At 41.3% G+C, this 13,934-nt stretch overlaps 1 protein-coding gene across 3 annotated transcripts in view; it reads right to left on the bottom strand.

Moving 5' to 3' along the window:
* Window positions 1-13,934, bottom strand: part of CRIM1 (cysteine rich transmembrane BMP regulator 1) — a 396,377-nt gene that overhangs the window by 97,613 nt on the left and 284,830 nt on the right. For all 3 annotated transcript variants that reach the window (XM_090045237.1, XM_090045229.1, XM_090045246.1), the window contains one exon: window positions 10,979-11,107. In XM_090045237.1, coding sequence (XP_089901363.1) covers window positions 10,979-11,107 — 129 coding nt within the window. The remainder of the gene's footprint in view (window positions 1-10,978; window positions 11,108-13,934) is intronic.

The following is a 13,934-nucleotide window of genomic DNA, read 5'->3' as shown; positions in this document are numbered from 1 at the left end:
TAAGGTACTACACGGAGAATATGAGTACTAGTACAAGAATTTTAAAGTGAATAAAGAACTGGTTAAGATGAAGATTACAAAAGATGAACTGTTGAGGAGGGAAATCAATAGCTGAGTTTAAGGACCAGGACTTGTGAGCTTGTAACTGATCTTTATTAAATATTTCCGTTAATGGAACCAAGTAATTGTGTGCTAACATATGCTGATAATGCAAAAAGATAGGTGGAGAGGGAAATATCATTTATAATTCTGGACACTCATGCAAGGTGAATTCAAAATAGCTACAAGGGGAACAGACAGCAGAAAAAATTGCTAGTTACAGGAATGATGCCATGAACACCATGAGAAACAAGACCACATTTGTTTCCCTACAATGACATAGGTCAGTTATTGCTTACAGACTATTTTTGTACCCTCTGAAGATTACATTTCTACATTACTCTGTAACAATTTATTAAGAACCCCCTATAAATTGCCTTTGTTAATGGTAGTGTTAGAGTGATGCTGTAACCTTGATGGTCCAGGAATTATATGAGAGAGAAAGTTTTTGGGGGAAGGTATCCCAAATATATCCAATAAAAAGATAAATGTTTTAATCTTTCTCCTTATTACTCTGAATCCTCTTCAATTTTTCAATCTTATTTGGGCTGTGGACTCCATACTTAGACAAAGTGTTCCAGCAGTGGTTGCTACAGGGACCTGAAAAAAATACAGAGACCTGAAGAACGCCTTCCACCCAGAAGAGCACACAAAATACCAGCAGACTCTCCCTATGTCTGCAGAAGATGTTTGTGCCCAAAAGCTTGCAAAGAACATTTTTATCAACTATTTAGTTGGTCTAATAAAAGATATCACATTTACTTCAAGAACCTTGTCTGCCTATGTTCTTAGACCAACACAGCTATAACACCACTACCTTGCATTTGAAGGATTGCCTACCTTTATCCTGGCAACACAGCTGGTCCAATAAAAGAAATCATCACCCAAAAATCTTTTGTAATTGGGATATTTAGGCTCTGAATATATAGGTCAGTTAAATAGGACCTGCTGCAAAAAATAAGGAAGACTGGAAAGAATGTCTCAAGCCAAGTCATTCTTCAGTACTTTTATGTTGTTAAGGGACAATGATGGAACTATGGGCTTTGAAGATAGTGTTGCCTTTCTCCAGCCAAATGACAAAAGTAGTTTTAAGTAAGATGCAAACAAGCCCAGGAGTACAGCAGAAGAAAAGAAGTATATCAAGGTTTTCGAAAGGCATTCTCTTAAGAGAGCACAGTAGTCATTTGAAGGGGATTAGACTGAGACTGATGCACCAGGTGAAATGTATCTGAAGAAACTAACTTTCCTTTTTTCCTAGGATAAGAAGGCGTGCATGTAGAATCTTTGTTCTTTTAGAATTTTTTCCCTCTAAATACTTGGTTCTCATTGCTAAAATAAATAATTTTGCTTTGAGAAGGCTGCATACTCTTGTTCTTCTGAAGGGAAGGACAGCATATACTCAAATTCAGCCAGACTAACAGCAAAAATTGTTGATATAAAATTACTGAGTATTGCAGCTCAGGGCCTAGTCTACGAGCAAGAATTACAAAATTTCACTGCAAGATATGCAAAAGTAAGAGGTTTATTAACTGAGGGGATGGAGATGCAGTTAGCTCTACAACTATGGCAATTAATTGTCTTGGTATAATTTTCACTTGCCATGGGCTAAGAGCAGATAAATGGTCAGCTACTGTTGAGCTGTTGCTGAACATGTAAGTCATTGCCCCCCTGCTGCAATTTGTTAATGCACCATCCAGACTCCATGTGGTCCTGGATTTTCATCTTGGATTTAATTTCTTTCCCAGTTTCTTTCCAGGTTTATTTATTCATGTGGGCTTTTCTTCTATAATTTTCAGGTGAGGCAGCCTGTGATTACTACCTAGGCAAAACCATTCTTTGATAAGCCACCCAGACTGCTTATGCCTTTTGTGAAGAAATCCTAGAAGCTTCTGAAGTTTCCATTTGCTTAATCCTCTAGTCTCCAGAATGTGGGCATGTACACAGAACTAGTTAACTCAGTGCTAAAGAGGGCAAGGATTTACTGTGTGTCAGCTGCTCTGTGGCAACTGTATATATGCATGCTTTTATTTCACTGTCATTGGTGGCAGTTCCACCATATGAGGATGACAGTATTTTGCTGTAGATGACTATGGTAAACTGTGGTGCCTTAACCCTCAATATAAAAGCCTACATAGACTTACTGCAGAGTGGCTGATGCACAATAAATTCCTTTCCCCTTTTACCTCAGAGTAACTAGCATGTGTGCCTATGTACAAATATTCAGGTACCAGAGAATCATAATATTTATTTAACAAGAACTCTGGCAGGATCTGGAACATGTCTTTGTGTAGTGTTTTTTTTCTGATAATAATAGTGTGACTACATAGAACCAGCTTCCATAGAACCTCTGCCCATCATTATTTTCTTGATGCTGAGGCTAGATAATATCAGGAGAGCTGTTTTACAGTACCTTTATAATTAAGCACTCCTCAGCCATCTTCTTGGTGTGGATTGCTACTGCTGGTTAATCTTTAGGGGTGGGGGTTTGGGGAGGCAAATTTATGAAGGAGAAAACTAGGTTACTTATCAGTAACTAGAATTCTCTGAATATATTGCCTCCGCAGATCCACAATAACCCTCCCTCCGTTTCATGGGTGTGTCGACATGCTAATGGCCCCACTCGTTAATTACTTTAAATAGTGCTAGGATTCACAGGATTACACATTGTAGCTGTACTGGTCTACAGGCAAAAGGAATCAGAACTCTGGGTAGATGATATCTTTTATTAGACAAACTAGATATTTGAAGAAAAAAAAAAGGCTTGATTTGCAAGCTTTTGGGCACACTCACCCTTCTTCAGGCATAGGAGAACGCAAAGATAGTAAAATTTCTCCTAGATGGAAATGAAAATTCACAGGATTCACAGGACATACATAGCTTCAAGACTGGATTTGCAGAGGCAATATGAAGATGAAGTTACTGGCAAGTAATCTAGCTTTTGCAGTCCTTCAGCCAGTTTTCACTTCCTGTGACAGATCACATTCAGTTCAATACAAATGAATTTTGTAGTTAGATTTTGGGAAGCCTGTTACATTCTTCACTAACATCACTATACTGTTATCCTCTGCTGGTTTTTTTCTTAAGTTTTTTTTGTTCTATATCTAGTAAGAAAGGAAATTAATTGTGTCTAGCATGATTTGTTCATCATGATCTCCCCTGTTCAATACATAATTTTCCATGCTCCTCTATGTACTCTATTTATTTACAGATAATATTTGTATTTTATTTTGGAAATTGACTAGGATCATTCTCTGTTGGGATCATCATCTTCCTGTTCCCCTTGTGTTTTTCTAACATTCTGATAGGTCCCCATTTCTTCATTAGCCGTCAAAGATTTAATCTGCCGGACAAGGTTGACCATCAGATGTCTTGCTTTTCAGTATGTCAGCATATCGAAGGAGCATGGTTCAATGCCCTTTTTTTCATAAAATTATTCTGCTTTCTTACCTCACAAACCCATGCAGCTAAGTTATTTCTGAAGACTCTTCATCCCTGCCACACTGCTGGTGGGTGACAAATTACCTAAAAATACTTTAGGAGGTATTTATGTATCACATGCATGGAGGAGCAGTCATCAACCTTATATTATTTTTTCTGCATTTATAAGAACCCAAATGCCTCCATTAGTTTGTAGAAGGATTCTGATATATGGGAGAAAGAACATCTGATGGCAGGGGGGCGTCTTTTGCTTGCCAAATGAAAATATATTAAGATTTGGCTGACTTACGAAGCTACTGAAGAATCACCATTACTTGCCTGTGCTTAGCACAGTAAAGCCCACTTTTGGCTTGATGCTAAATCTCTTAAGATTCCACTTGTTCTAAAGTATCATCCAATACTGACATTAGAAATCCAGGTATGCTGCTGAACTTCTGCATAGTACAGAGACACAGTGGACTCTTCCTCTGTTGTAGTTGTTCCCATGAAAATATCTTTATGCCTATGATAATGTGCACTGCAATGAAAATGAGGAGACAATGTGTCCTAGACACACTTTTCACAGCTTTTTCTACTGAGCGAGGCTCCACAGGTTAAACAAGTCAGAAACAGAATACAAAGCTCTTATCAGGTGCAAGTCTCAACTACTTAAGCACATTGACAAATATTTGTTCTTAGTCATTTTGTTTATTAAAAAGGGCTACTCCTGCCTATATAGCTCATTGCTTATGATCCAGAGAGGAATATAGTCTTCTCTTGCTGCCAACTAAAATAATGACTCCTTGATTTTTTAGACTCACTAAACCATATGCAGCAGCAATCAACAAATACTATGTAAGGAGTACACTGTTTCTCATGAGCACACGATAATTCTCTAGGCAGCATGGATTACTTCAATAGGTTCCTGCTTCCTTTCCCTATGTAAGTCCTTCCCCCTAAACATACTGACCAGGCTCCCTTCTCCCAGGCAATCACAGCTGTAAGCAACCCAGCTGCAGTGTCAATCACATTATTGCAAAATTTACCATCGTTGTCATCTTCTCTCATCAATTATCTTCTCTTCCCTTTTTATCCTTTTCTTCCAGTTTGCTGCTCTTTGTTGTATTGTAGACTGTGGACCTATCCCTCTCTTTTTTTATAGTTTTTTGGGGGGGGATGGGACTTTAGAGGGGAGATGCATAGGAGAGGACTGCTAGAAAGGAAAACATTTATGAAGGAGGTTAGTAAAACTGGACTGTGATCAATTTAAAGTGATTGTGAAAGGACTCTTGTTGTTAGCTCTTTCACTTAACTCAGGAGTGTCAAACTAATTTGGCCCTGTGGATCAGGCACAAGGTGCTCCTCCCACATACTCACTTTCCCCTTATGCCAGATGCAGCACACAGGGTATCAGCTCTGGGACCCATGCTGCATATCCCCTCCCCCTCGCTAGCCTGGAACCATGTGACATACATCACCTGCTCCAGCTGGTCTGTGACCTTTGGGTGCCTCATGCAGCACAGGGCATGGACCAGCTGGAACGGGTGCTGTGTGTTGCCTGAATTCCAGACTAGCTTGGGCAATGGGGAACAACATGCCGAATGTAGCAAGGATCCTGGACTGGCTAGAACAGGCACTTCATGTAGTGTCTATCTTGGAGTGGGTGCCACATGTGGTGTACGTCATCTCACAGGGGCTTCTCCAGGGGCTCAGTGATGGGATTCTGTGGGCCAAATCTGGTTCACAGGCCATATCTTTGACATCCTCCACACCTAGCTGAGCAGCCCAGACAAACAGATAGCTCAAAAAAGGCACAGCCAAATTTAGAGGCAAGTCTACATGAATCACAAGTGGTTTAAGGAAACCTAAAATGGTATAATTTTAAGCCAGAAAATGAAGACTATACTGGTTTAGTTTTGCAGAGAATCACCCCCCAAAAAGTTCACAATGTCCACAGAACTAACCCACTACCTCTATCACCTTTGGATCTCATCAGGGATTGATAGGTATTTATCACGTATCCATAAAACCAAGACCCAGCAAGCAACATGCTTTATGTAAGAGAAATAGGAGTTTCTACCCTTTTGACAGATATTCTCAGTTGTAGAAATTCTGAAGACACTCTTTTTCCTTCCTTTATTTAAATCTTGAAAATTTCATTTTGGTTGGCTGGTTTGCATGAGATCCATAAACAATCTAGAATTCAAGTGGTCTACATGAACAGAGAGCCTCGGCCCCTGGTATTGTTAAGTTTTCTTTCACTAGTCTGCCTACAATAAAGCAAGAGTTAGCTCAAGTGCATCTGGCAAGAGGACGATTTTTCCGGACAAATTTTCATTCGATGCAGCTTTTTGGACAGTGGGCATTCCAGAGAATTAGCTGGAGTGTACTGACTCTGACTATTCCATGACTACAAAAATGGCCCTAATGGAGCACCAGGCAGACTAACCCAGAAGATTAAAGCTGGCACAGAAATGAATGCATGAATTTCGGAGAATTAAAATGCTCCTTTGCTCTGTCTCTTCACTTATGCTCAGTGCTTTACAAGATGTAGACTACTATCTGATACAAGATTTTTAAGAATAGTAAGACACTCAAATTAAAATAACATACACAGTATCCTTCACATCCTGACCTTATACTCAGCAAGAGTTAAATCAGGCAGCTACATCTTAAGATTAGTTACATTTGAAGGTTGCTTTGAGTTTTTTTTCCCCATTTTTATAAAGCTATTTCTCCTCTCAGCTCTGACACTTTCAGCTGCTCAATCTGCAATAAATCCATCCTTAGTTGTTATTTCATTGTGTTATTTTCCTCAATTATATAAACAAAATCACAATGTCTTCAAATAATATACTTCTTTACTGCCCTCTGTATTAGGTTGTGGCAACACTGACACAATATAACAATATGTGGGTAAGAAACATTAGGAAGTGCCCCACAAAACACTCTGGAGAAAGTGTAAAAAATACAAGTGCTTTATGTTAAACTTCTCTTCTAGCTGACAGACTAGAAAATACAAAAAATATTTTCTATGACCAAAAGAATGTGAAGGGGGATGAAAGAAAAAAATATTCTCCAAAAGACTTAACTCATTTCATTCAGCAAGCTCAAGATCCCCACCTGGTGGAGACAAGAAAATTATCAACTGTTTGGCAAACAAAAGCTCACTTTGTGGGGAAGCAATATCAATGTTTTATTTTTACATCTCCTGGTGGAAGGACCTCTAACTAGGTAAGTAAATGATAAAAAGATTTCAGTGGTAGGGGAGGGGGTTGGTTGTAGCTATGTTAGTCTAAGGACATAGGCAGACAAGGCTCTTTGGGTAAATATGATACTTTTTATTACACCAACTATTTAGCTGGGAAAAAATTGTTGTTTGTAAGCTTTGAAGCACAAACGCCCTTCTTCAGGCATAGGGAAAGTCTGCTGGAGTTTTGTGTTCTCCTGGATGGAAGAGAAGCCAATGTCTGTTCATTTCTGTTTCAATTTAATCCCTGTATCTTAGATTAACCTGCAGAAACTGAATCACTTCAGTCTCAGGCTTTTTGACTACCTGTATTTAGCCTAGGTGTGACACAGGTAGGTAGGGGAGGGAGGAATGGTGACCTGGCGACAGAATGTAGCTGGTAAACTACAGAGAGGTTACCTGGGGTTATCAGATGTTAGGCAGGTATAATATGCCATAAATCCAATGTCTATATTTAGTTCATGATTTTTTGTATCCAGTAGATTTATGAAGTGAAGTTCATAGGCTTGCCTACACAATTGACTTTTATTAGTAAATGTTTAGGATTGGGAATCCAGAAAAAAGATGACAAAGCTGATAGGGAAATACAGATCGCCCGAGCGAGGGACTAACAATAGAGGGATGGGGGTAAGGAGGTGAACGCAACTAGGTTACAGGAGACACAGTGTTACACCCCACAACAGACCCATCACCACTCCTTGATTTTACAGCTGCACCTCCATAAATGTTATACATCTAATCCAGTGCACCAAATGCCCTGATGGAAAATATGTAGGAGAAACCAAACAATAACCGCGCACAAGAATGAACACACACTGAAAATCTATCCAGGACAAAAAGAGCCAATTACCTACGAGTGGCCACTTCTCACAAGACCACCACTCTTTCCAATCTCTCAATTATAATCCTCAAAGGGAATTTACAAAACACCTTTTGTAGACAAGCCTACGAACTTCACTTCATAAATTTACTGGATACAAAAAAACCATGAACTGAAAATAGACAGGGCTGTCCCAGGGGGTGCAAATCGGGGCGACCACCCTGGGCTCCATGCTTTGGAGGCCCCACAGAGCCCCACAGTGGCCATGGTAACTCCACACTGCTGCTGGCTTCATGGCCAGCTGGGGCCGCTTGACACCCCCCCACCCCAAATCCGCCACGTCCAGCTACTTGGCACCCTGCTCCCCCTTGCCATCGAATCTACCGCCAGCTTCCTCATGTCCAAGTGTGAGGCTCCACACAGGCTGATTTATCCCAGGCCCCACACCCTGCGCGGGTCTGTCACAGAATAGACATTGGATTTATGGCAGATTATAACCTGCCTGTCAGCTGATAACCCCAGGCAACCTGTCTGCATTTTGCCAGGTACATTCTGTTATCAGCCCAATATTCCCCCTTTCCCCCTCACCTACCTATCTCACATCTATTGTTTCCCATGGCCTCTGATCCTCAGTGCCAGACAGTTGCATTTTCATAGACCTGCATTTTGCATATTGGCTTCTATTCCATCCAGGAGAACACAAAACCACAGCAGACTCTCCCTATGCCTGAAGAAGGGTGTTTGTGCTCGAAAGCTTAAGTAGGGGTGCACTGATAGAGATTTCAGGGACCAATAGCAATAGCCGATTTTTAAGGAGGCATATCGGCTGATACAGATCTGATTTCCAATACAGCTGTGTGCAGCTGGTAAGTCTCTTGTGGGAGGAGGGAGGAAAGGGGTCTGAGGTGGTGCAGATCAAGGCCCCTGCAGTGAGGGAGTGAGTAAGGCTGGGGCAGGCACCGCCGAGCTGGGGTGGGGCAAGGCATGGGACGGATTCACAGCTCATCCAGGGGGCATGGGGTGGCTCCTGCCACTGCACACACCACGGAAGGGCATGGGGTGGGTTGTGTCCCTAGATCTGTGCAGGGGTGGGATGGGCTGCAGGAGCAGGCTGGGGCTGTGCTGGGCTCTTCCTGGCAGGGGCTGTGCTGGGCTGGGCTCAGGACAGGCAGTGGCAGCACTGGGAGGGGAACTATGGAGGGTCTGTAGACACCCCAAATTTCACTGTAGCCCCCCCTCCCAGTGCTGTCATGTAGCATGAACACAGCCCCAACCCAACACCCCTGCCCATGCACTGGGAAGAGCCTGATGCACCCCTGCCCCAGCCCACAGCTGCAGCCCCTCCTGCCCCCTCCCACGTAGATCCAGGGGCACCCTTCAGATGCCTGCCTTAGCCCCTGCCCCACTCCCTCCCTCATTATGGGTAGGCATTGATCTGCCCCACCCACATCTCTTCCCTCCCCTTCCCTTCCACCACAACAGACTTACCAGCTGCACACAGCTCTCCAAGCTGCTGGGCTGCGCCCCTCATTGCCTGCATGTTGCACTGCAGCTGCACACATGCATGGGCATTTATTGGCTAAATTATCGGCCACATCAGGTCAATCTCCAATACAATCAATTTTCTCTATATCAGTGCCAATCCGATATCGGGCCGATGTATTGGTGCACCTCTATTGCAAAGAACAATTTTCCCAGCTATTTAGTTAGTCTAATAAAAAATAGATATCACATTTACCCAAAGAACCTTGTCTGCAGATACAAAGATTAGCATCCAATTTTTTTTATACAATATAAATAGTGGAAATGTATCTTTTTCCTCTCTATGATATCTATTGGAGATTATTCAGAGTTTTGGGCTATAAACAGTGATATAAAATAGTTTAAACCACACTTTTAATTTATAAACTTGTTGAAATAAGACCTATCCAGTGTAATGCTGACTTAACAGATTGATACTGCTTTTTGCAGGAAGAAGTTAAGGGAATCTTGTGCTCCTATATCTTAAGATAGAAAAGAGATAAAGAGTTCAATCCAGCTCCTGTTGAAATCAGTGGAAGCTTTCCCTTCTTACAAGTGCAGTTGATTTTTAAAATAAGTATCTTCATGGCTACCACTGTTATTGCTTACTTTCCACATTATTCCCTGCTGGACTTTAATCACCCTTAACAGTCAAAGAAAACAAACAAATTGTGCAAACAACTAAGACTAAGTCCTTGGCTTTGGATCAGTCTCCAGATACTTTCAGGTATGCTCAGACAACAATAGCGCCTGTGCCTTCATGGTGGAAATTCCACCTGGAATGGTAAGGGACAGAGAATCACAGATCATTCACAGTCCCGAAATTACAAAGCTAGAATGTAAATAAAGTCAGGTGAGATGAAGCAAGAAAAGGGGCACAGAGCAATGACTTAATTCAGAGCTTCTCCTGGCCAGGCTTCACCTGTAGAACTCCAATGAACTTACTGGCTAGGGAAAGAAATTACACATAAATTATTATTAAGTGATCGGAAACTGGTTCAAATCTCCCCTGCACTCTGCTGCCCCATCAGAAGGTGGGCAGGCTGGCCTTGGCCTAAGCTGTCTGCTCTAGCAAAGCAGGGAGACATGCTCTAGCACACAGGTCTTCAAGATTTTTAAGTAGATCAGCCTTGGCATTTAAAAGCAACTCAAGATCTACAGTGCACTGCTGCAAACTCCCCCTCCCTCCCTCACAGCAGGTAAATCTGTGGGAAGGGAAGTGGGGGGCAGATTGAGGCAGAAGGAGAAAAAATTATTTGGGGGCGTGCCCAGCATTTAAGTTCTGTTTTCTTAAGAGAATGCTACCATAACTGATATATCAACATTTTATTTCTTCATTGAAAAAAAAAATCATGGCAAATTAAAACTACATGTCAAATAAAAATCTGTGATGTAAATAGCAACTATAACATTCGTGCAGATCTTAGAACCAATTATACTTCATTTATATTTATTTCTCCCCCAAGAGCAATAAATAATCATTTAAAACGTCCCAACCTGGAATTAAAAATAGTTGATGTGTATAAGAGCTATTCCATTAATGTACATCACTTTAAAAATGAAATTTGCAGTGTAAAAGGATTCCCTGAAGGGGCCATTTCTCCCATATCTTTTACCCATAACTTTTAAAATCTATGTACTTATCAATATTACCTGCCAAAGACTTCAGTTATCCTTCTCCCTAATAAACAAAGTCAATGTCTGAAGCAAATAGTTGGCCTTACAATTGAACAATTTGATTCACGCATATACTGGTATTTTCATTTCAGGTTTTCACAGGTTTATTCAACCATGAGGAGCAGAAATGATTTAAACATTTTGAAGAATACCTTGATACACCTTCTAACACACAAAGATTTTTTTATACTCACTAGTTTTGCACTGACAAATGCGGCAACCATTTTGATCCAGTTTGAAACTGTAGATACAATCTTTTTCAGTCAATGTGCAGTTCACCAACATCTCACATGTGGGTGGGCCTATTGTGATGTACGTTGGTTCTGATAAATAAGAAATATAAAACAATTATAAACAATTGGCTATAAAAGACCTAACATTTCTTACAATATTTTAAATGGTAGAGCTTTATGATCATATTACCGACCTAAAGACTAAATTTGTATTAAGTTCATTGAGAATACACACCTGGAATTTAAAGAAATAAGTTACAGGAATCTTGTAACTACCACAGAGAAATAAGTACTATACTCCCAGAAAAATCAGAATGAGGTTAAAATTAAAAGAAATCCAAAGTATTAAAGCACAGACAAGCAATTAGGTCGTAGATCCATAACTTGTGCCATGCAGCACAATGACGACTGAGGAGCTCTGTAGCATTTCTAGTACCAGAGTGCACACAGCTAATTTTTAAATGCACATTATATTTTTTTCCTTTTTCTTTTTTTATCCCTGTCAGGTCACAAAAGACACATGTAAAGGAATAAGAGCAGCAGAAATAAACCATTCTTCTGTTTTTGTGGAGGATGTAGCTTTCAGTGAAAGAAAGTAAAGAAAATGACTTTTAATCCTAAAAATTGTCTTCAACTATAGCCAACATTCAAGATTTCAGTAAACTTCAATACTTGACAAGTCTGAAGGATCTTTGTTATTCAGTTGGCAAGACTGGTAAAATAAAGGCTGGACCTAGACTACTACCACATTTACTTAAATCCAAGACAAGGTTTTCACCCTATGTGGTCCAACCACAGCCAGGGTATAACTTTTCCTGAGAAAAGGCCTATGCATGGGATGAAGTGGGCGATTTGTGTAAGTTGGTCCATCATGGTCAGGATTGCATAACAACCACTTGAAACTGGAGGCTTGACAATAAAGTCCTATGAGACTATAGATCACAGCTAAGGCAGGATGGGGAGAGGTTCAAGGAATCTGCAAGGCTTCTCAAGGGGTCTCTTGGTGTGGGCACAAACACTGCAAAAGCGGACAAAGGCCTGCACTGTCTTATGTAGTCATAAACAGCAAAAGTAGTGGGACGTGAGGCAGTTTGGTCTTGGTTCCAGGGTGGTCTGCCGGCAGGGAGTTGTGGCTTAGGTAAAGGATGGTTAGTCTAGCCAGATCCAGGAACACGTAGATCTTACTGCCTTGGGTAAATATGATGCCACTCTGGATTCAGTGTAGTTACTGCAAGAAGACAGTTTGCTCTTCTGGGAGTATTTTCCCCTGGGTGTTGGCACAAAGCAGGGAGAGCAGGTCTATTGATAATATGCCGCTGATGAAGTTATGAGGTCGTAGAATAGGGCTAGAGTCATGTGACTCTTGAATCTGTGCCATACTCACCTTTACAGGAGCAAGCATTTGCCTTTTAATTTCTAGGCCTGGGCTGGCAATGTATCTGAAAGTCATGCTAGAATGAGAGTAGCCAAAGTTGCCTCTAACTGGGAGACTAAGCCTTTTGGAAGTATTTCTAGATCTTATGGTCAGTAAAACCCCCCCTTGTGGCATGCCCCACTCCACAAAAGCTGTTCAGATGGCCAAGAGTTTGCAGTCTAAAATCTCATCGTTTTGTTTCAGTGGGATGAGCTTGCAGGAGAAGGTGGCACACAGATGCAGGGCCTGTTTCAGGCCCTGCCACTGAGAGAACTGCACCTATTGTCATGCTAAAAAAATCTGTTTCCAGCACACATGGCAAGGGTGGATCTGGAAACGTTAAAACAAGGGCAGAGGTAAAGACCTGCTTTGGGTATCTGAAGGTTTGTTGGGTTTCTACAGACCAGAACAACTGGATGTTTTTACACAACAGTGAGAGGAGACACCACCTGGGCAACACTGGCAATGAACAACTGGTAAAAGTGCAGGGCTATAAGTAGTAGCCATGTTGGTTTAAGGACATAGGGAGATATGGTTCTTTGGGTAAATATAATATCTTTTATTACACCAACTCAAATAGTTGGAAAAATTCTTCTTTGCAAGCCTTTGGATACAAATACCCTTTATCAGGTTGAGGAAGCATCTGCAGTTGGTCTGTGCTCTTCCTGGATGGAATGAATAGTAAAGAAGCCTGTTTTTGGAATTCTTTGACATTCCGGGTACCTTCTACTTTCAGATGGCTTAGATTTTATGGGGGGTCCATTTTTAAGCATTCTGGGGACAAAATAAGTCAAGAAACTCAGATTTTATCAAAGGCACTCAGGAGATTCGGTCAAAGATGTTTCTCCATCTTTGTGAAAAGGCCATGTTGGCACAGCCTCTCTAGCACTACCTGGATGTGTGACACTTGTTGGTCAGAGTCTTCTGAGAAGATCAGAATGTCATCCAGGTAAGTGATAATGAATTGGTCCAAGAGGTCTCACAACATGTTAATGATGTGCTGAAATGTGACTGGGATATTGATGAACCCAAAGGGCATAACCAAATACTCCACATGGCATTCATCACCAGCCCTGACTCTCACCTGATGATATGCTCTCCAGAGGTTGAACTTGGTGAATATGTTGACGATTTTCCATTAAAGGGTACTGACTGTAGATGGAGACCTGCTTCAGGGCCTGACAATCCACACAAAGGCTGAGGCTCCTATCCTTCTTCTTGACCAATACAGGAAACAGAATTTTTCAATGCATAGCATCTCATAGTGTCCTTGGGTGTTCAGCTGCAGGGTGGCAGTCTCCCATTCCATGGGCTGGACACAAAAGGGGGTGCAGTTCTCTCAGGGGGTCTATAGTTTTGGTGGTTTCTCGCTTAGACTGCCACTATAAAAGGATTCTTAGGGCCTGGGTCACACTTTTGTCAATAAAGTTGCTTGCTTTTCCAGAGTCTAATAAATCAGTTAGAACTAGAAGTAGGTGGATTTGACCTGGGACCTGAAGGTGG

Source organism: Crocodylus siamensis, chromosome 1, assembly GCF_052110815.1.
Source record: "Crocodylus siamensis isolate JL-2025a chromosome 1, ASM5211081v1, whole genome shotgun sequence".
NCBI lineage: Eukaryota > Metazoa > Chordata > Crocodylia > Crocodylidae > Crocodylus > Crocodylus siamensis.
This window is presented reverse-complemented; position numbering and strand designations above follow the sequence as displayed.